This window comes from Rhincodon typus, chromosome 6 (assembly GCF_021869965.1).
Source record: "Rhincodon typus isolate 14 chromosome 6, sRhiTyp1.1, whole genome shotgun sequence".
Lineage (NCBI taxonomy): Eukaryota > Metazoa > Chordata > Chondrichthyes > Orectolobiformes > Rhincodontidae > Rhincodon > Rhincodon typus.
The window spans coordinates 21,513,338-21,536,395 of NC_063337.1; the positions used below are offsets into that span (position 1 = coordinate 21,513,338).

The following is a 23,058-nucleotide window of genomic DNA, read 5'->3' on the forward strand; positions in this document are numbered from 1 at the left end:
TAGGAGTATATCAGGCAAGAAAAATAAAGTATTAATGTGTTCCTTCAGCGCTGCACTTTGTTGTCTAGGAATCTAAACAGTGCTGCTTTCATGTTTCAAAACAAATGATTAAGACTTGAATAATCTATTATTTTGTAGAATGAACAAAACTCCACTTTTTCATGGTAAAAACTTTTTAAGTATTCGATGTGGCACTTGCTGGCGGGGCCAGCATTTGTTGCCGATCCCTCGTTGTCCTTGGGAGGTAATGGTGAAGTGGTTAACACAACTGAATAGCTTACGAGGCCATTTCAAAGGGTAGTTAAGAGTCAACCACTTTATATTGGGTCTGGAGTCACACACAGGCCAGACCAGATAGGGGAAACAGACAGCAACTGTGAATCAGATGGATTTTTGTGACAATCGATTGTTATCTCATCAGTAGATCTTCAATCCCAGAACTACTTTTGTTGAATCCCAATTCTGCCTTCTGTTATGGTGGGATTCAGAATATTACCTAAATCTCTGGATTAATAATCAGCCAATTTATAATACCACTAGGCCACTGCCTCCCTATTCTATCGCCCATGCAACTGTGCATGGTGGGTCAAAGGGTATGCTATTTCATGATGCTAAGACCATGTTAACACATGCAACAGTGCATCATAATATAATTCATTGCTGCACTGCTAATGATTCATGAAAAAAAGAAAAACATCTGCTTCTTTTCCACTCTGCAAATTCTTCTAATGTCATTCTTCAGTGTGGCGTTCAACACTATTCTGCACACTGTTAAGACCTATCACATACACCGTTTTTTAAAAAAAAATTGTCTCACTTTCAGATCTCCTTCTGTCTGTACATCTTTATTTTATCTCATCTGTTCCATTACTGATAAACCCAAATGCCTCCTTTTTTTAAGCTTTCTTTAGTGTACACAAATAAATGACAAGCAACAGGCCATCAAGCAAAATGAGCAATGTGGAAAATATCTGGGATTTTCTGGATGAAATAAACTAAAGCAGGCAGAATAGCCTTCTCATTCGTATTTACCTTTTGAACATCATGAAAGCATGTACAATATTTCCAACTTGGCTGACACTACAAATGTTGGTGGAATGGACTGTGAGGAAGGTGTAATGAACTGTCAATGTGATTTAGATAAATTTGGAGTAGGAGATGCAGTATAATGTCATTAAGTTTGAAGTCACATGCTTCAGTAGGAGAAACAGATTGGCAGAGTATTACTTAAGTAGTGATAGATTGGGAAGAGAAATGTTGGTGCACAAAAAGTACCTGGATGTCCTCACCAGTCAAAGCAAATAAGCTGGGACAACCACAGTTAGAAAGGCAAACTGTCTATTTGCCTTTATTGCAAGAGGGTCTGAGCACAAATGCAAGGAGGTCTGACTGCAGCTGTATAGAACCTTGATGAGAATATACCTGGAGTATTGTATGCAGTTTTGGTTGCCTTCTCCAAGAACAAATATACTTCCAAAGAATGAGTGCAGCAAATGTTTACCATATCAATTTCTAGGATAGCATGTTTGTTGTTGGAGGAGAAATTACTGCAACAGGGCCTGTATGTCCTGATGTCTAGAAGAATGAAAGGGGATCTAACTGAAACATATAAAATTCTGACAGGGCTAGGTAGAGTGGATTACAGGGATGGTGTTTCCGCTGACTAGGGTGTCCAGAAAAAGTTGCAGACTGAAGATACAGATAGGCCTTTTTGGATGAGATGAAGAGAAATTCACTTAGAAGACGGCAAACCTGTGGAAGTTCCTACCACAAAAGGCTATGAAGGCCAAATCACTGAATACATTTAAGAAAGAAATAGAGGCTAAAGATGTCAATGGTTTGGAAGCTGGGGAGAGAACAGTGGTAATATGGCATTGAGATAAAGGATCAGCCATGATCATGCTGAACAATGAAGCAGGGTTGTTTGGCTGAATGGCATAATCATGCTTCAATTTTCTATGTTTCTAAAACATCTTCAAGCTTGTCACTGAACAGGAATATGTAAATGTAGGTGCCCATCCCAATACCAATGCGAAGTTGATGGCAGTTATGCATTGACAGAGTTGGCATGTTGCTCACAGTGTGGCATCCCTTTATAAAATCTTAGCCTAGTAAAGAAACAGGATAGAAATATGAAGCTCTATGTAATCATATTGATAAATGAGATGAATTTCAGAATGTATGGGAATCAGGGGATTAAACTCTACTGGTTGGAGTCATACGCTACATAACAATGGCTGTGGTTGTTGAAGTTCAATCATCTCAGCTCCAGGACATTACTACAGGAGTTCCTCAGGGTATTGTCCTAGGCCCAAACATCTTCAGCTGCTTCAATGATTTTCCCTCCATTATAATGTCAGAAGTAAATATACTTGCTGATGATTATACAATGTTCAACAATGTTTGTGACTCCCCAGACACCAAAGCTGTCCATGCCCAAATGCAATGAGACCCGGGTAATATCAAAATTTGGGCTGACAAGTTGAAAGTAACATTCATGCCACACAAGTGCCAGACAATGACCATAAAAACATAGGAACTAGAAGCAGAAGTAGGCAATTCAGGCCCTGGGCTCGATCCACCATATGATACGGTCATGGCAAATCGCATCTCGGCCTCGATTCCACTTTCCTACTTAGTCGTCATAACCCTTCAACTCACTATTAATTAAAAATCTGTCTATCTTCTCCTTAAATTTACTCCATGTCCCAGCATCCATTGCACTCTGGGATAGTGAATTCTACAGATTTCCAACCCTTCGAGAGAAGTAATTTCTCCTCATCCCAGTTTTAAATCTGCTAACCTTCAGCCTTAAACTATGACCTCTTGTGGGGTAATCTAGAACAAGAGGAAACATTCTTCCTAAATTTACATTGTCAATTCCATTAAGTACCTTATATACCTCAATTAGATCTTCTCCTTTTCCTCTAGACTCCAGAGTGTATAGGCCGAAACTGCTCAATCTCTCTTCATAAGATAAACGCCTCATCTCTGAAATCAATCTAGTGAGCCTCCTGTGAACTGCCTCCAATGCAATTATAACTTAAGTAATGGGACCAAAACTGTACACAGTGCTCCAACTGCGGTCTCACTAATGTCTTGTTCAGTTGTAACGTTTCCCTATTTTTCATACTCTATTCCTTTCACAATAAATGCCAAAATTCTATTTGTGTTCCTTATCATCTTCAGTACCTGTATACCAGCTTTCTGCGGTTTGTGCATGAGGACATCCAGATCCCTCTGTATCAAAACACTCTGAAGTTGCTCTCCATTTAGATAATAAGTTGACGTTCTATTCCTTCAAACAAAATAATTTCACATTTATCCACATTAAACTCCATCTGCCAAATTTGAGCCCATTCACCTAATCTATCCATATCCATTTTAAATTTCTTATTTTTTCACTGCAATTTACATTCCCAACTATTCTAGTGCCATCTGCAAATTTGACTACTGGACACTCTCTCCCTGCATCCAAATACAAGACCATCTACAACAAGAGAGAATCTAACCAAGAGGATGGTTATGATTGTTGAAGGTCAATCATCTCAGCTCTAGTACGTTGCTGTAGAAGTTCCTCAGGGTAGCGATCTAGGCCAAACCATCTTCAGCTGCTTCCTGAATGGCATTTCCTCCATCATAAGGCCAGAAGTGGGGATGTTTGCTGATGACTGCATGATATCCAGCATCAGTCATGGCTCCTCAGATACTGAAGCACTACTTGCCCCTGTGCAGCAAGTGTTGGACAACATCCAGGCTGACATTGATAAATAACAAGTAACATGTGTAGTACACAGATGCCAGGCAATAACCAGCTCAAATATGAGAAAATTTACAATTTTCCTTTGACATTCAATGTCATTACCAGCATCAAATCCCTCACTATTGACATCCTGGGGATTACCATGGAGCAGAAACTGAACTGGGTCACCCAAAAATGAAAAATTACAGTGGCTATGAAAGAAGGTCAGAGACTAAGAATGCTGGAACTGGTAATTCGCCTCCCCAATGTCCGTCCACCAACTACAAAGCACAAGTTAGGGCTGTGATGGAATAATGTCTGCTTGCCTGGCTAAGTGCAACATCAACAATACTCCTGAAGCTCAACACAATACAGGAAAAAGCAGCCTGTTTGACTGGCACCAATCCACCACTTTCCTTATTTACTTCTTACACCAACGACACAATGACAGGAGTGTGATGCAACTACGGGATGCACCGTACAACTTACCAGGGCTTCTTAAGTAGCACTTTCAAATTCATGATCTCTACCATTGAGCAGAATGAGGGTGGACAATAACTGCAAGTTTCCCTTGAGCCATACCAACTTTATTTGGAATTTTATCACCAATCCTTCACATTCAATACATCAAAGTCCTGGAACTCCCTCCATAAGAGCACTGTGGTGTACCTACATCCCAACTGCATTGATTCAAGAAGGAAGCTCACCATAAATTCAAGGGCAATTAGGATGAGCAAAACTGTTGACTTACATTCAATGAAAAGTATTCTTAAAAAAAAAAGCAGAGAACATATGGACATTGTAGGAACTGCTGATGCTGGAGAATCTGAGATAACAAGGCGTAGAGTTGGATGAACACAGCAGGCCAAGCAGCATCAGAGGACAGGAAAGCTGATGTTTCGGGTCTAGACCCTTCTTAGATTTTCTGAAGGGTCTAGACCTGAAACGTTAGTTTTCCTGCTCCTCTGATGCTGCTTGGCCTGCTGTGTTCATCCAGCTCTACACCTTGTTATCTCTGAGAACGTATGGAGTCTTTTTTAAAAATTCATTTACAGGATGTAGATGTCACTGGCTAGGCCTACATTTATTTTACTGAGAGTAAACTAGAGGATTTTTTCTGAATTTGAGCTTGCTACCATTTGAAATTGGAAGTCAACTATATAAAGTATTGTGGTTTCTTGGCTTGTCAATGGAAAGCATTGGTGACAGAAATTTTCTGATTTGCGATGTTTGAAGAACTGGTTGAAGCATTGCTTTGATGCTCAGTCGGTTACTATTTCTCATATTGCTGAAAATTTTGCTGATCCTATTCCTGTAAACAATGAACTTCCAAGTTCAGTAAATCCGATCAGAAAAGCATGAGCAGTGACCTGAACTGTGAAGACTTCATTTTTATCATATTTGCCTTGCTTATTTCTGACTTTGTTCAAAGGTTATTTTCAAAGGCCAAGTGGGAAAAGCAGTGCAAGAGTATTCAAGGCAACATAAACAGAATAAAAAACAGAAATGGCTGGAGAAACTCAGTAGGTCTAGCAGCATCTGTAGAGAGAAAGCAAAGTCAACTTTTCAAGGCCGGTGATCCTTTTGCAGAACTGACATTAGTCAGGCAAAGTTGGTATTTATGCTGATGACATTGGATTGGGGGGAGAGATAGGGATTGGGAAGGACTGAATGGATAGGTGGAGTCAGAGCCCAGAGAGATAGTTAAGCAGATAAAGGGATGGCTAATAGTAAACCAGGCAAGGAGTAAAGCAGATAATGGGTCAATGAGTAGATGGAAATGAGTTGATTACATTGAAAGCAGCCCATATCTTGACAGGACTTGAGGCATGGGAGTGTGTAAAGGACATGGAGGAAGATATACAGACTCTAAAATTATGCAAATTCAGTATTGATTCTGGATGGCTGCAGAGTCTCCAAGCGGAAGATGAGAGGCTGTGCTGAGCCTTCAATTGTGGGGGGCGGGGGGGTGTTGGAGTGGAGGAGGAGTGCCCTGGAGGGAACAGTTCATGTGAAATGCTAACAAGGAAGGGGAGGGAAATGTGTCTGGTGGTGGCCTCCTGCTGGAGATGGCAGAAATGGTGGCTTATGATTCTTAAGGTGGAATGGAGGCCAGCCTGTGGAAAGTGACATCATTAGAAGAGATGTGACTGAGGCGGAAAAAGTGGAAGAATGGAATGGAAGACAGAAATGGGGTGTGAGGATACATAGTCCAAGTAACTGCGGGAGTTGGTTGGTTTGTAGTGGATATTGATGGCCAGCCTATCCTCAGAAATAGAAAGAGATGTAGAGGTAGAGCAGGGAGTAGTCACAGATGCACCAAGTAAAGGTGAGAGCAGGGTGGAAATTAGAAGTGAAATAGATAAACTTTTCCAACTCCGAATGAGACAGGCAGGCAGCACCGATGATGTCATTGATATACCGGAGAAAGAACTGTGGGTGGGGGCTGGAGTAGGATTGGATCAAGCAATGTTCCATGTAACTCTCAAAGAGACAGGCATAACTGGGGCCCGTACGGGTACCCATGATTACACCTTCGATCTGAAGGAAGTGAGATGAGTTAAAAGCAGACGTTGTTTAAAGTAAGAATGAGCTTGGCTGGATGGAGCAGCGTGATGGTGGATGTGAATGGTTCATGCCTTCATTTCGGGAAGAAGCAGAGAGTTGTGAGACCTTCCTGATGGGGGATGGATGTGTAAAGGGATTGCATGCCATGGTAAAGAGGAGATGGCAGGTGCACATAACTGGAACATTTGAAACTGAAATAAAGCATCAGAAGAATCACGGACATAAATGGGAGTGGATTGGGCAGGGGAAAAGATGTAAAAATCAAGTCAAGGTACGGGGAAAAAAAAAAGTTCCTTGGGGCAGGTGGATTCTGGAAAGAAGGTAGAAGTGGGCTGCATTTGCTACATCAACTGCACTAGCCCCATCTACACACCCAATCAACTCTTCTAAAACTTCACTTCTAATCTGGAGATCACTACACTGAGGCCGTGTTCACCAATTTCCAACTTAACTCTACCGGTGACATGATGGAAAATTTATAAAGGCATTAACTGTTAAGAATTTTAAATGGAGTCCCACTCACATATCAGTTTTCTGTTTTGGAACCTGGTGAGGGTGCTGGTTCCTCAAGGGAACAAGGCAGAATCATGTTTGTGGCACCATGAATGGCTTGGCTGTACAGGAGGGGAGGAAGAAGAAAGGAGGAGCAATAGTGAGAGGAGACTTGTTAGTTAGCAGAATAGGCAGATCTTTCTGTGATGCAGATGTGACTCCAGGATGGTATGCTGCCATCCTGGTACTAGGATCACGATGTCACAGAGCATCTAGAGGACATTCTTCTACATGAAGATGAGAGCCCAAAAGTAGAGGTCCACATTTGTACCGATGACGGAGTTAGGAAGGGAGCTGTGGTCCCGCAATCAGAATTTAAGGAGCTAGGTAGAAAATTCGCAAACAGGGCATGTAGTAATCTCCAGATCAGAAGGTGAATACTTTGAAGAGATGATATGAAGAGGTGAAAAGACGAGAGTAGTGCTGCTGATATAGTTTGACAAGTTCCACATGGAAAATGAAGAAGGTGTTAAAAGCATATGTGATCCAAGGTAGCTTGGCAAGTTGGATCGAAAATTGGCTCAGTGGTAGGAGACAGAAGATGGCAGCAGAAGCTGTTTGCCTGACTGGAGATCAGAGTCCAGTGCTGGGTCCCATACACATACAATATAGATGAGCATAGGAGAGTGGGGTATGGTAAGCAAGTTTGTGGATGACAAGAAGATTGACTGAGTGGTTGATAATGAGGAAGAAGATGGACTGATGGGCAGATCAATGGCAGATGAAATTTAACCATGAAAAATATTAGGTAATGCACTTTGGAAGAAGTATCAAGACAACAGAGTACTCAATGAACGGCAGGACATTAAGAAACTCAGAGTACCAGTGGGATCTTGGAGTGCTTGTCCACAGACCCCTGAAGGTGGTTTGTTGGGTTAACAGGGTAATTAAGACAGCACCATGGGACACTTGGTTTTATCAGTTGTGGTACAGATCATAAGAAAAGAGAAATTTTATTGCAACTGTACACAACTTTGGTTAGGCCACAGCTGGAGTACCATGTGCATTTTGGTGGGTGCATTACATGTAAAATGTGATTGCAGTGGAGGGATGCAGAGGAGATTCACCAAGATGTTGCCTGCCTCACAGCGCCAGGAACTCAGGTTCAATTCCACCCTCCGGCGACAGCCTGTGTAGAGTTTGCACATTCTCCCTGTGTCTGCGTGGGTTTCCTCTGGGTGCTCCAGTTTCCTCCCACAGTCCAAAGATGTGCAGGCTAGATGGATTGGCCATGCTAAATTGCCCGTAGTGTTCAGGGGTGTGTGGGTTATAGCGGGATGGGTCTGGGTGGGATGCTCCAAGGGTCGGTGTGGACTTGTTGGGCCGAAGGGCCTGTTTCCACAGTGTAGGGATTCTATGAGAATGCTGTCAGGATTTGGAATGCGTTGCCTGGGAGAGCAGTGGAGGCAGATTCTATTGGAGGTTTCAAAAGAGAGCTGGATATATATTTGAAAGTGATGATTTTAAGAGAGCTATGGAGATGGAGGTTGAAGAATGGGACAAGGTGGGTAGCTTATTCTGGAGCCGGTACAGATACGATGGGGCAAATGGCCTCCCGTACTATATAATTCTGTGACTATGCTCATTGCTCCCATTCTGAACCAGTGCCTATGTGTGGAACTGCAGGAGATGGGGGAGATACGAAATGAGTATTTTGCATCAGTGTTTACTGTGAAGAAAGATATGGAAAATAGAGAACATGGGAAAATAAATAGAGAACATCTTGAAAAATATACATATTACAGAGGTGGTGGTGCTGAATGTCTTAAAACGCATAAAGGTGGATAAATCCCCAGGATTCGATTAGGTATACCCTAGAACTCTGTGGGAAGCTAGGGAAGTCATCGCTGGGCCCCTCGCTGACATATTTGTATCACTGATAGCTACAGGTGAGGTGCTGGAAGACTGGAGGTTTGTTAAATAGTGGCACCACGTTAATCAAGGTGATAAGGAAAAGTTTTTTGAAGAAGTAACAAAGAGGATTGATGAGGGCACAGCAGTGGACATGATCTGTGCGGACTTCAGTAAAGTGTTCAACAAGGTTCCTCATGATAGACTGCTTAGCAAGGTTAGATCACATGGAATACAGGGAGAACTATCCATTTGGATACAGAACTGGTTTGAAATTAGAACAGGGAGGATGATGGTGGAGGCTTGCTTTTCAGACTGGAGGTTTGTGACCAGTGGAGTGCCAGAAGGAGCAGTACTGGGTCCACTGCTTTTTGTCATTTATGTAAATGATTTGGATGTGAACATAGGGAGTACGATTAGTAAGTTTGCAGATGACACCAAAATTGGAGGAGTAGTGGGCAGCGAAGAAGGTTGCCTCAGAGTACAATGCAATCTTGATCAGATGGGCCAAAGGGCCACGGAATGGCAGATGCAGTTTAATTTAGATAAATGTGAGGTGCTGCATTTTGGAAAGGCAAGTCAGGGCAGGACGTATACACTTAATGGTAAGGTCCTGTGGAGTGTTGCTGAACAAAGAGCCCATGGAACGCAGGTTTATAATTCCTCGGAAGTGGAGTTGCAGGTAGACAGGGTAATGAAAAAGGCATTTGGTATGCTTGCCTTTATTGGTCAGTGCATTGAGTATAAGAGTTGGGAAGTCATGTTGCAGTTGTACAGGACATTGGTTAGGCCATATTTGGAATACTGCATGCAATTCTGGTCTCCCTGCTATAGGCACGATGTTACGAAACTTGACAGGGTTCAGACAAGATTTACAAGGATGTTGTCAGGATTGGAGGGTTTGAGCTATAGGGAGAAGCTGAATAGGCTGGGGCTATTTTCCCTGGAGCGACGGAGGCTAAGGGGTCACCTTATGAAGGTTTATAAAATCATGAGGGGCATGGATAGCAGAAATAGACAAAGTCATCTCCCCAGGGTGGGGGAGTCCAAAACTAGAAGGCATAGGTTCAAGATGAGAGGGGAAAGATTTAAAAGGGGCAACTTTTACATGCAGGGGCTGATGTGTGTATGGAACGAGCTGCCAGAGGAAGTGGTGGAGGCTGGTACAATTACAACATTTAAAAGGCATCTGGATGGGTATATGAATAGGAAGGGTTTAAGAGAAGTATGGGTCAAATGCTGGCAAATGAGACTACAATAATTTTGGATATCTGGTCAACATGGACGAGTTGGACTGAAGCTTCTGTTTCCATGCTGTATAGCTCTATGACTCTATAACACTGAAGTCTTAGGCTCACTCCATCTAGTGGCTAAAGTGGTCAGTGCAGGTAGTTCTGGGGCTTCAGCAGCTCCTGCACGGACCAACTTCTGACACTAGATGGAGTGTGCTTGAGTACAGTTATGTTGAGTGTGGAGCTGGATGAACACAGCAGGCCAGGCAGCATCAAAGGAGCTGGAAAGCTGACGTTTCGGGTCCAGAAGCTGTTCAAAAAGCGACTGACTCTAGCTTTAACATTGGTTCCCTTAAGAATCAAATGGTTGACTTAAACTGGTTTCACTTAAAACTGCGATTTTCAGGAAAGCAAACACAACTTTAAGTGAGGATTTAGTGTGATTCATTAGGACTGTAGGGGCTTACACAGTAATAAAAGTTGCCTGCCTATTGCTTTACTTAAAGGGGCAATGTAATCTGGTGGTGATACGGATGGGAACTGAATAGAGGAGGAAACATTGAGAAGGAAGCTACAGAAATATCACAACAGTCCAGAGTTTGTAACCCAAGGTTTTTGTATTCTGAGCTGAAAGCACTGAGCAGCAGGTGCCCATGAAGAATCTCTGGCAGGTGGACCCAGAAGCCTCTATACACGTACAATGGAGTTCGTCCAGACCCAAGTTTTGTCTGAACCCGTGTGTCCACTTTGACCTCCTCCCTGTACTTTGACTGTGACAGCCAGCTGTCTACAGGTGTGTGACATCATCGTCAGGGGAGTTCACATGCACACAATCCTTTCACCCTTGTTCAAACAGACCACACATATCCGGTGACTAACTAAATACATGTTTTCCCTAAGTATCTTTCTAAAAATTTCACAGCAGCAAAGCCTGTGGCTAAAATGTCAGGTCAAGCCTTCAGCCTCCTGTACCGCGGACTGGACAGACATGTCAGTTCTCAGGTATCTGAAAACATTTAGACATCAAGACATGGTTAGGGTGAGAGAAGCAAGGGGGAGCAAGTGGCTCACAATTACGCTGTGTGCAACTTTTACATCACAACCATTTCCAGATGAGGATGAAGTAGAATTTGAGATGATGCATTAGAGAGGTTACTTTCAGCCACATTATTGGCCATAGTCTATGAATTCTACTCTAATTGTTCTGAGCAGCATTGCAAGTCACAGATGTGAGGACATGCGGCCATGTCTGTTCCCACCAATTAAGTGCTGTTGTATCCAATTATGGACCACATTATCCTATCAAAAAAGACAGTAATGTAAATGCGTATCTTACAATGTGTTTAGGGTAGGGGGTATCAATTGAATAGCTAGCAGTGATCACAAGCTGTAAGACGTGTGTACTGCTTCCAACAGTGCTAAATGTTTGACAGTGAGGCTAAGTGTATAATTTTTTGGTTTGAAACTGGGGTTAATAGGCGTTGGTAAGTGGTGAAAACAGTGTGGTGAATAAAAGTGCGAAAGACTAACCATGTAGGTGACAGGATATAGCAGTCAAGATCCATTCACTGAATCCACATGCAAGATTATTAAAGCTTCCGCTCCACATCCAGGTCCTCAGGGTTTTACTACTTGCATTGCTCGCTTGCATTACCTACTCTGACTACATGTCTAGAAGAGAAGATCTCTCCTCATGTCTACCTCCTTCAGCACAGCATCTGAGAATCTGGCCTAATGCAATATTTCTGTTACTTCCTATTTCTTTCTTTAGTTCTGGGCCCCGCTGCAGCCACAGTACATCTCTTCAAAAGGTGTGGGCTAGCTTTAAGCAGTGGTAGTGCGAGTGCTCAGCAGCATGCTCATTGCTGGGTGCACAACACAAATATTATCATTTATAGGCAGGATGAAGGTTTGTGCTGCCTACATCACTTTGAAACAACATAAAATAATCATGAATCACCACCTCCACACTTCACAACGGCAACTCTCGTCTTTACCATCTTTTAGCTTGCTGAAATGATTCATCAGTTTCTTTTCTTTTCACTTCCCCGTTTGCACTTCTGACTGTTGTGTACTTCAAGCTAGGTCGATGCAAAGGTTAACAATTACAAGGACAAATTCAACTAAGCAAAGAACAACATAACCACACCTCAAAAAATTAAGTGGAAGTATATTTGTTTTAACTTGCAACGTGTTGTAATTACTGTACCAAAGACAGGATCTGTCTAAATAATCCTGCTTCTTGATTGCAAAACAAACATGAAAATCAAAAACCTGATGGCAGTGAACTTTCTGAAGCTAAAGGTGTGAAGATCCTATCCCAGAAATGACTGAGCGTAATATTAAAGTAATTACACTTAGCTTATTTGTACATTCATTATTTATTCTTTTCACTTAAATGGATTCATGCTATCATAAGAAGAGGAATGAAATTTAAATGCTTTAGCCTCATACACTGGTAACACAACCAGTAATTTCGAGGATAAGATCTTTATTCTCTGAGCTTCAAAAAGTTGACTAATATCATGTTTTGACCTTTCTTTTAACAACTGCTAGTTCGAGCTCACATTCCCTAGGCCCAAACATCACCTGCGCAACCTTTTAAATCTGCTTGCATGATTGTCCAACATACAATAGATGCCCTTAATCATCCTTGCTTTCTGTGAAATTAAATGCCTGAGGTGATGGTCCCATAGTGCCATTTCCACAACTGATACTTTACCCTGCCTTCTAGTAGGGACCTCATTGTGTAAAATGTTGCAAACGAGTCTTCATTATTAACCACGTTTACACATATACAGAACAAAGTTCATTGCTGAACAGACCATACAAGTTTGACGCTGTTTAGCAGCTTACCAAAACCAAAACTAGTATTATTTACACATGATATGAAAGTACTATTGATTTTAAATTGAAAAACGTTTCACAAAATAATTCATGGGCAATGAGAACATTGGCAACAATGGAAAACAGTGGAACAGTAGAAAAATTAATGACAATCTAGCTTACTTCTGAAATAAATCATTAAGAGTGACAACACACAACTTACACAATTATATGACTTAAGTCTATCTTACATGCTATCTTTCCCGATTCACACTGTACTCAACACTTGGGCTTAGCCTAAGGTATAAAAGGACAGTATTCAGTGATACAAAGAAAGGCTGTACAAATTATGGAAAGCTGAAAAAAAAAGAAGTTTGTCAATTTTAACGCAGCCCTTAAGAATATCCATTGTAAATCAGTGTATTGATTACCTATAGATTCTAACCTGATGGAAATAGTCATATGCCTTTGAAAAAAAAGTTATGCTCCAATATTATTAATTTTAACCATTTCAAAATATCTGCTCTAATTCTGCAAACTTTCCTAGACCTGATCCAAGTTGAGGATGTAGGGTTGGAAGCTTTAACCTAGAGAGAGTAATAGTTGTATTACACTGTTACATTAAACTTAGGAAAAACTATGATTTATAATAGCAAAACGTGTTGTCCAATTCATGTAGAATCTATATCTCTCTAAAATCCAAGTGGATGATCTATCTCAGCCTTTTCCAGTATTCCCCAGCATCACAGATACCAGTCTTCAGTCAATTCGATTTACTCTGCATGATATCAAGAATCAGTTGAAGGCACTAGATACTGCAAAGACTATGGGTCTTGACAACATCCCATAAAAGTACTGAAGACCTGTGCTCGCAAACTTGCTGCTCTCCTCCAGCCAATCTTGTCCAGTACAGTCATAACACTGACATCTATCCAACATTGTGGAAAATTACACAGGTATGTCCTGTCCATTAAAAGCAGCACAAACCCAACCTGGTCAATTACCGCTCCACCAGTCTACTCTCAAATCATCAGTAAAGCAATGGAAGGGATCATCAACAATGTTATCAAGCACCACTTGCTCAGCAATAACATGCCCAGTGACGCCCAGTTTGGGGTTCCATCAGGGTCACTCAGTTCCTGGCCTCATTACAGCCTTGGTCCAAACATGGACAAAAGAGCTGAATTTCAGAGGAAAGGGGAAAAGGCCACTTCAAGGAGCCTTAGCAAAACTGGAATCAATGACTATCAAGGGGCAAACTCTCTGCTGGTTTGAGTCATATCTGACACACAGGAAGATTCTTGTGTTTGTTAGAGATCAGTCATCTCAGCTCCAGCACATCTCCGCAGGAGTTCCTCAGGGTAGTGTCCTGGCCCAACCATCTTCAGCTACTTCATCAATAACCTTCTCTCCATCATAAGGTCAGAAGTGGGGATGTTCACCAATGATTGCACAATGTTCAGCACCATTCATGGCTCTTCAGATACTGAAGCAGTCCATGTTCAAATAAACAAGGTTATGGAAAATATTCAGGCTTGGGCTGACAAGCGGAAAGTAACATTTGCACCCCACAAGTGCTAAGCAATAACCATCTCCAATACGAGATCAACTAACCACTGTCCCTTGATATTCAATGGTGTTACCATCACTGAATCCCCCACTATCAATATTCTAGGGTTACCAGAAACTCAAGTGGACTTGCCACATAAAATGTCAACAAGAGCAGGCCAGAGACCAGGAATACTGCAGTGAGTAACTCACTTCCTGATACCACATAGCCTGTCCACCATCTACATGGCCCAAGTCAGGAATGTGATAGGATACTTCCCACTTACCCAAATGGGTGCAGCTCCAACAACATTCGAGAAACTGACACCATCCAGGACAAAGCAGCTTGCATGATTAACACCACATTTGCAAGCACCCACTCCCTTTACCACTGATGCTCAGAAGCAGTGTGTACTATATACAAAATGCACTGCAGAAATTCACCAAATTTCAACACCTTCTAAATCCATGACCACTTCCAACTAGAACGACAAGGGCAGCTGATACCTGGGAAAACCATTATCTGCAAGGTGCCCTCCAAGCCAATGACCATTCTGACTTGGAAATATATTGCTGTTCTTTCACGGTCACTGCATCAAAATCCTGGAATTCCCTAAGAATATTGTGGATCAACCTACAGCATTTGGACTGTAGCATTTCAGGAAGGCAGCTCATCACCACCTTCTCCAGGGAAGGTAGGAACAGGAAATAAATGCTGGCCAGCCAGCAATGCCCACATCCCAGGAATGAATAAAAAAAGGCATCTTCTTTTCAGTTGGGGATTTGGCTGATCTGTGCCAAGCATATGCAGAAAAATACCATTTCCTGAGCACAGAACAATCAGAAAATAAGGGACTGGCAAGTGAGATTCTGTGGTATTATGGTCAGCTAAAAAATTAGTCCCACTACAAATTTGCTCATCTTCCATTCAAGTTCTGTTGTACATGCTGCTTTATTTTACACTATGGCTGAGATGCAAACAACATGTTTGAGGCAATGAACCACTAATTTTCTCTCTTTGCACAAGTCACCATTCAAACCTTTTGTATGCATTGCACACATTTTTTAATTGTGTGTGCATCTTTTTGCTCTATGCTCTGAACTATGAATTTTAATTGCAATGGAAGCCTCAAGGCAGACTTGATGTTCTGACATTACAGAAATGGTCTTGTCCCACAGAGTGGCAAAACTGGAATCAAAAATAAAATGTCACCAAGGAGCGTAGGAGCAGGGAAGCAGAAAATAGTCTCTGGATACCACATTGAAATAACATTTTCACTAAATCAGCACAGATAATTCAGATAGAAATTTTATTTATTTAGATAGTGAATGACTGAACTGCATTACAAATAATTACTTAAGTGACCGTTAGATCAGTAGTACGTATTTAAAACAAAATCAAACATTAGTTTTCATCATACATTTTATTGAGGACTTAATTGATGGCAATACAGGAAGGAAAAAATGGCAAATTTCAACTCCACTAGCAATCATTTAAATGTTTATTTTCCACGAAACTTCAAAGTTGGTTGGATCAGGAAGATCTGATCAGACCTTTTGCAGCTGATTAGTACATTCAAAGTTTAGGCTGACAGGAGAACTGCATGTGGAGTACTTAAAATCAGACTACTTTGAAGAGAAGATGATGGACACTAAGTTCAGAGCTGCTAAAATGGCATTTGTTTAAGTTTTAACAAGGTAAACATGAGTCAATCATTATAATTAGAAGCTACAGTAGTACAACCAGACTCAACTTTTAATACTACAAAGGCTCATTTTGGTGGGAGACTTCAAAGTAGACCTGAACCAATCGTCACTGAGTTTCAACTATAAGTACACTAAAGGTGTGTCCCAAGACAACTGCGAGAAAAAAAATGTAATTCTACTAATGACTGGTTTTGGAATAAGTAAGAGGAGACCCCTTTCTGAAAATTGCTGAAGTCATATTATATGTGGATAATCAAGTATTTCAATGTTATTAGCAATTGAAGAATTTTAAAGCGATTCATTCAAAAATAACAAGAATATAATTGAAAGGAAGTTTAAAACTACATAATTTTGGAACTGATTTCAACTTCAATCCACATTTCAATTTCAAGATTTGCGCGGCCTGCCTTCTTCATTGCATCCACACAAGGAAACGTTAGGAATGCACGTCATACGTGACATATTAAATCCAACATAACATTTAAGGTATACTCCAGGAATAAAATCATCATCAGGTAAAGCAGAGATGAGAGGGTAAACATTCCTGGTCTTAACTTGCCCAGGGGAACACAATCACAATCTGAATCACAAAAAAAAAACACTAGCATGGAAAACGTTACTTACCATCATCATGTTTACCAGATCAATCTGATAATAGCGATCTTGATGTGCATTTGCAGCTGCCAGTGTAAGAAGATAGTCATTTCTAGCATGGTTAGCTTTTGTGTTGCACTCACTGCGTCGTGCTTTTAACTGGAATTTAAACAAAATGTTTGATACTAGATGTCAAATAGTTGCACAGATTTTTATTTTTTTTAAGACTTTTAAATATTTTTCTCCTTGTAATTATATTTTACAAGAACAATCAGTATAATCACTACATTTTTGACTTATTTGCATCTTTCTCCACTGTCATTGATGGACTCCATTATTTAAGGCTCTCCGCTTTACACACTATTTCCCTTGTAGTATAAGCATGTGAATAACCTCCTTCTGATACTTCTGCCGTTGGAACTTGAGACATCCATGAAGAGGCATAAAGATAGTTACAGGGTGAATTTGACTCAATGTTCCCTCTTGCACGTGAAGAACCGATGATAGACAGATAACACAAGGTGCAGGATCAGCAATTCAAATTTGTACTCACTCTAGAATCTACTACTTAATTTTTTTTACCATTTGATGATCAAAACCACTTACAAATGCTGATTATTGCCAGTTTATTGTTTGAACAGGCATTAGTAAATAAAGATAATTACCAATAGCTCACGACGGTTCACAGGCATCTCTCTTTTTAAAGAGAGGCAATATGAGGTTATATGGCTGGAGGGATACCACTTCATATCAACACAAGCCCAGGCAACAGGAACCACAAGCAAGAGCAGATTGTATAGCCTGCCAAGAATGCTCTGCTATTTAATCTGAACTTGGCTGACTTTGAGCTTCAACTCCACATTCTAATCCACTTTCCATGTCTTTTGATTCAGGACATGCCAAGAATCTATCTTTCCCATGTAATTAATGATAGAGATCCACAACCCTCAGGAGTAGAGAATTTTAATGACTAATAATCTTTTGAATCTTCATCTCTGTCCGAAATGATGGGGTGCTTATTGGAGATCGCATCTAATGTTTTAGATTCCCTGATAGCCGAACCCATCTTTCAGCATCCCTATAATTCGGGGCCTGGATTTTCTGAATATTCGTGGCCAGAACAGATGGGAGTTGCTGATGGGGTCCTGTGGAATGTCTATCATAGCCAACTCTGAAGGAATTACCCTGGAAAATGAAGATTCTGCTGGGCATTATCCCCATGCCTGGAGCCCTCCAAAAGTAACCACCTAAAATCAGAGAAATTGATGGTTTTTATGAAATTAAGTACTTACTCAAGAAAAATTAAGACTTCAGGCTTACATACATAGTCTATCTCCTGTGTAACTATTCAACTGACCCAATACTTACCTCACATGATCCCGACTACACCTCCTCCTGACCACTTACACTCCTGGACTTGACCTGCTTCCCCTTTCCGTTGTTCCAGACCTGCTCCTCCTTGCCCTCGCTCTGGACCCAATTATCCCCCTCCCTTGTTCTGCACCTATTCCCCTCTTTCTCCATTCGAGATCCACACTCCCTTTCATCCCCACCTGTCTCCAGGGCCCAGTTCCCCCTTTCTCAACTCCGCTGTAAACCTGACACCACTTTACCTGTTGTGGGTCCAATCTGCCTTCTCACCTACCCACCTGGCAACCTAATACCTGGCACCCAATCCACTTAACCCCTACCCAGACGGTATACTACTTAGCTAGAACCCAACCTCTTACCCATCTGGCACCCTACCTTCTTGGCACCCTAGCACTTACTTTACGTATTTACCATTTGACAGCAGTGTCTGTGATTCTGGAACTTTAAATTTCTGAATACTGCAACTGACTGTTGTGAAAAGGAGGTGTTGGTTTGCTTTCCCCCCAACAGTTCTGCACCATGGGACAACTGTCAGAATGTAAGTATGGCTCTGCATTTCTGAAGGTCCTCCAATTGGAAACTCTGCATAAGTTTCTATAGGAAGCATGTACTTAAACCTGAGAGGGTGTAGAAAAGATTGAGAAGGATGTTGCCAGAACAGGAGTTATAGAGAGAGGCTGAATAGGCTGGGGTTTTTTTCCCTGGAGCGTTGGTAGGCTGTGGGTTGACCTTAGACGTTTATAAAATCAGGAGGTTCATGGATAGGGTGAATAGCCAAAGACTTTTTCCTCAGGTGGAAGAGCTCAAAACTGCAGGGTACAGGTTTAAGGAGAGAGGGGAAAGATTTCAGAAAGGACCTGTTGCATTACACTGGCCATCCAGTCAATGAGTTAGTTAACTAAAACTCAGGAAAAAGAAAGCATTTTAACAAGTTCAACTTTCAGTCTCAAATTACTATCTGACCATGAAAAGTCACATTTGATTTTTTATGGATACTGTCTACATGCATTTTTACTTAAAGAGATAATATCCTGCAAGGTTGGGGTGGTGGTGCTGCAGACAGGAGGTTTACTATGTCAGTACCGAGGTTCCACATCCTCCCACTGCAAAGGAGACGGACAAACATATTTGACTTCCCTTCATCCACAATGTTCCTTTCAGTAAAAGAAGCTCATTATTTGATAACTGCAAAGATGAACTGTCAACCAATTTGGAAGAATGAATTCTTATGATAATGTTTTATCCTTCTGTGAAATTTCAATTAAGTTAGAAATTTGTTTTTTATTATTTTCCCCATTCCTGAAAGCAGTGACTCAATTAGTTCATGGACTTGAAAAGGCCGCTCATGTTACTTAAGGTTTCCTTGCCCTTGACTTGAGAGTTGGAAATGTTCACTCTGCCTGGTTCCCTTGAGGAACAAGCATCCTCACCAGGTTGCAAAACAGAACTGATTTCTGAACAGGGATAGTAGGAACTGCAGATGCTGGAGAATCCGCGACAACAAGGTGCAGGGCTGGATGAACACAGCAGGCCAAGCAGCATCCATCCCCGCCTCTTCGACCTGTTTGTTTCCTCTCCACCTATCCTCTCCTCTATCCGCCTCCCACTCTCTCCCTATTTATTTCAAAACCCCCTTCCCCTCCCCCTTTTCTGATGAAGGGTCTAGGCCCAAAACGTCAGCCTCTCTGCTCCTATGATGCTGCTTGGCCTGCTGTGTTCATCCAGCCCTGCACCCTGTCCTTGATTTCTGAACAGGACCCTGTTTAAAATTTTTACCACTTAATGCCTTTACAAATTTTCTGTGATGTCATCGTTTTCTTCGTCCACTAATCTTTCAAACCCAGTGTAGTTTTGACAAGCTGAATAGTGTGTCTCTTCAACTCTCAACTATATGGTTAGGGCCTCAAGACTCCACCATGAGTTATAGTCTCATGCTACGAGCTGCTCCCTCAATGGTTCAATATCTTTCCAACTCCCAGTCAATTTAATGCTGACTGTATCAAGTGCTCCTTTCATAGACTCCTATGCATGATGCTGACCGTCCCTGGGTACTTCTTAAACTTGCTCTTCAATGGATGGATTATGTACTAATTTTTTTCTATTTTCTGTGTACAAGAACTTGGTGGGCAATTTTCCTCATTGCCAAGTGGAAGCCTGCACTGTAACTTTACTGAACATTTTAGTTAAGGGCACAGCTAGATCTGGAACATAAATCTTCAGCCTTATTGCTGGAATAAGATCTCCAACATCTGTAGTTTTATGTTTATTTTATTGCTGGAATGTTATTTGGACCCTTTGTTTCTTTATTATCTAGTGTCTTCAGCCAATTCTTGATATCAAGTGGAATCGATTAAGCTGCTTCAACCTAGTCTATTACACTGCTGGGGTGGACTGCCTAATCATTGAGGATATGGATACTTGTGGAGTCTCCTTCTCTATTAAGTTGTTTAGTTATCCATCACCATTCCCAGCTGGACGTAGGACTTCAGAGTTTAGATTTACTGTTGTGTGGGATTGCTTTGTTCTGTCTATCGCAGGCTACTTTTGCTGCTTGGTGTGCATGTGGTCTTACACTGTGGTTTCACCAGATTGACACCTCATTTCAGGTATGTCTGGTGCTACTCCAGGAGTGCACTCTTCATTGAACCAGAATTGATGTTTTATTTTGGTGGCAGTGGGAGAGTGGGGATATGCCTGGACATGTGTATGTTTTGTATTTGTTTAAGTATGGTGAACTGTCATTTTTAAGAATTCATTCATATGACGCAAGGACAACTTCTTCAGCTATTTTGGGCATGATCCCGCTTAGACTAACCTTGCTGCCTGTGGAGTGAACATCTCAAGAAAGCTCCTGCTGTTTAACGCTTTGGCCTCCTTGTCCTTTTTGGAACTTATCACGAATAAATTGGTGATGAGAACAAAAACTGCTTTGAAATCCACTGGATCAATTCACTAATTTGTCGTTAAAGTGTGGTACTCCCTGCAGATCTCGGAGGGGTTTTGATAAAAAGAAATCAAAAGTTGCCATCTCTGCACTGAGGCAGATACAGTCAAAAAAAGGAGTCTTCATCCCAGGGAAAAGATGAACAGTGCATTAGCAGCTCATCATGTGCTCCACCCTGAAGGAACACCAAGTAATGTGTATCCTACATGGAGGGAAACGTCTCGGACTCAGGGTGTAGACTCAAAGAAACAGGTAGCCTCAGGAATACCTTGTTTTAAATTAAAAGAAGCGAGGTAGTGTTAAACTTTGAGATACATCGTGCTACTAAGGCCCTTCCCATTTAGAAAATGGCGAAATTTTTGCACCATGGGACTGATATGCTGAAAATACATAGAGAATCATTCTTTTGTACAAGCTAGCAAAGTTGAGGCAAATATAGTCGTTCTGCGTTCTCAAGTATTATTGGGAAGGCGGGGGCAGAGATCTTTTACCCTCTAAAGGAGGCTGGTACAGGCAGAGAAGCTGGATTCCAAAACTTAAGAAGAAACAGGTGTAATCCTACAGAACTACCTTTCCCCCCGAAACACTGGTAATTGCTGAAAGATTCAGATTCCACAAATGCAACTATCATGATTGTGAACTTATCTCCCAGTCTGCAGTAATTTTAAATAAGTTAGCAGAATTATGCAATTTGGAAACAACTTAAATGATGCTATCAGAAACAGACTGGTGTGCAGTTTAAGAGTGAAGCAATCCAGAAGTCAGTACTGACAGAAAAGAATCTAGACTTAAAGACAGTATTGGAAATTGCACTCTCGATAGAACTAGAGCCAAGGAAGTTCAACAGCTAAGCTCCAGAATAAGAGTTCACAAAATGGTGTATGAGAAACATGCAACAATGCAAACTCAAAACCATCACTGGTGTGATGAACAGGTTATGCAGCAGCAAATTGCTGGTATAAAGAAGTTGCATTCAGAAACTGTGACAAAAGAGGGCACAGTGAATGGGTGTGTTTGCGGAAGAAACATGAACAACATGCAGCAAGTACAGAACTGAACAGTAGTAAGAAAATCTACATGGTGCAAAAAGGACATGAGAAAAGCCCAGATGCACAGTCTGAAGAACAGCTGTTATTAAACATACTGGCCATTGCTGGCAACACCAACCAATACGGGGTCACTCTCATACTGAATGGCAAAATGGTTAAAAAAAATGGATGGGATACCCGAGTGACAGAGTCAGTGATACCTCAAAGTGTGTGTTAGAAGCGACTGAGTCACACTGGCTGCAAACCTTAAAGATTACTCTAAGAACACACAAATGAAGTGGTGTCTTTAAGGGGTTGTCTCAATGTGAATGTTCGGTGTGCAGTCAGTCTGCAGATTTATCTTTGCACGCTACCAGAGGAAATTTTATTGGGAAGAGCATGGTTGGGGAAAATCAGACTCAACTGGGCTGAAGAAAATTTCATCACATTCAGAGACTGAACTGTCACAAATTCTAAAGAAACATGCCATTGGTTTCAGTGGGGATCCGGGAAGCATAGAGAAGCTCTCGTCAAATGAAATTAAAGGATGAGAATCAAATATTGCAAGGCTAAATTAGTACCTTGTAAAATCAGGCCATAGATCAAGGCAGAATGAGAGAGGCTGGTCAAGCCAAGAGTTCTTGAACCTATGAATTTGAGTGATTGGGCCACACCTATCACACCAGTAATGAAGAAAGATGCATCGGCATGCATTTGCAGTGCTTTTAAGGTCACTATTAATCCAGTAAGGTGAGCTGAGCAGTATTCTTTGTTTTTAAATCGATTACCTATTGGCTGGATTAGCCGAAGGTCAGCTTTTCAGTAAAATTGGCCTTGGTCAAGCCTACCTCCAGATGAACATAGGTCCTGAGTCACAGAAATACATAATTGTAACACAAAAGGGACTACTCAATTATAAGAGTCTGCCATTTGGAATTATACCTTGAGTTATTCCAAAACGCCATGGATCAAATTTTACGTGATTTTGAAGGAGTCCAGTATTACCTAAATGGTATTTTAATCATGGGGGAAACTAAAAGGAGCATTTCCACAGTTTAGATGTTACACAGCACAGACTTGTAGATTATAGCCCAA

General features: G+C 41.3%; 1 protein-coding gene across 7 annotated transcripts in view; it reads right to left on the minus strand.

Moving 5' to 3' along the window:
* The window catches only part of LOC109913291 (F-BAR and double SH3 domains protein 2), a 249,340-nt gene that overhangs the window by 119,176 nt on the left and 107,106 nt on the right, over positions 1–23,058 (minus strand). For all 7 annotated transcript variants that reach the window (XM_048597836.1, XM_048597835.1, XM_048597834.1 and 4 more), the window contains one exon: positions 16,651–16,779. In XM_048597836.1, coding sequence (XP_048453793.1) covers positions 16,651–16,779 — 129 coding nt within the window. The remainder of the gene's footprint in view (positions 1–16,650; positions 16,780–23,058) is intronic.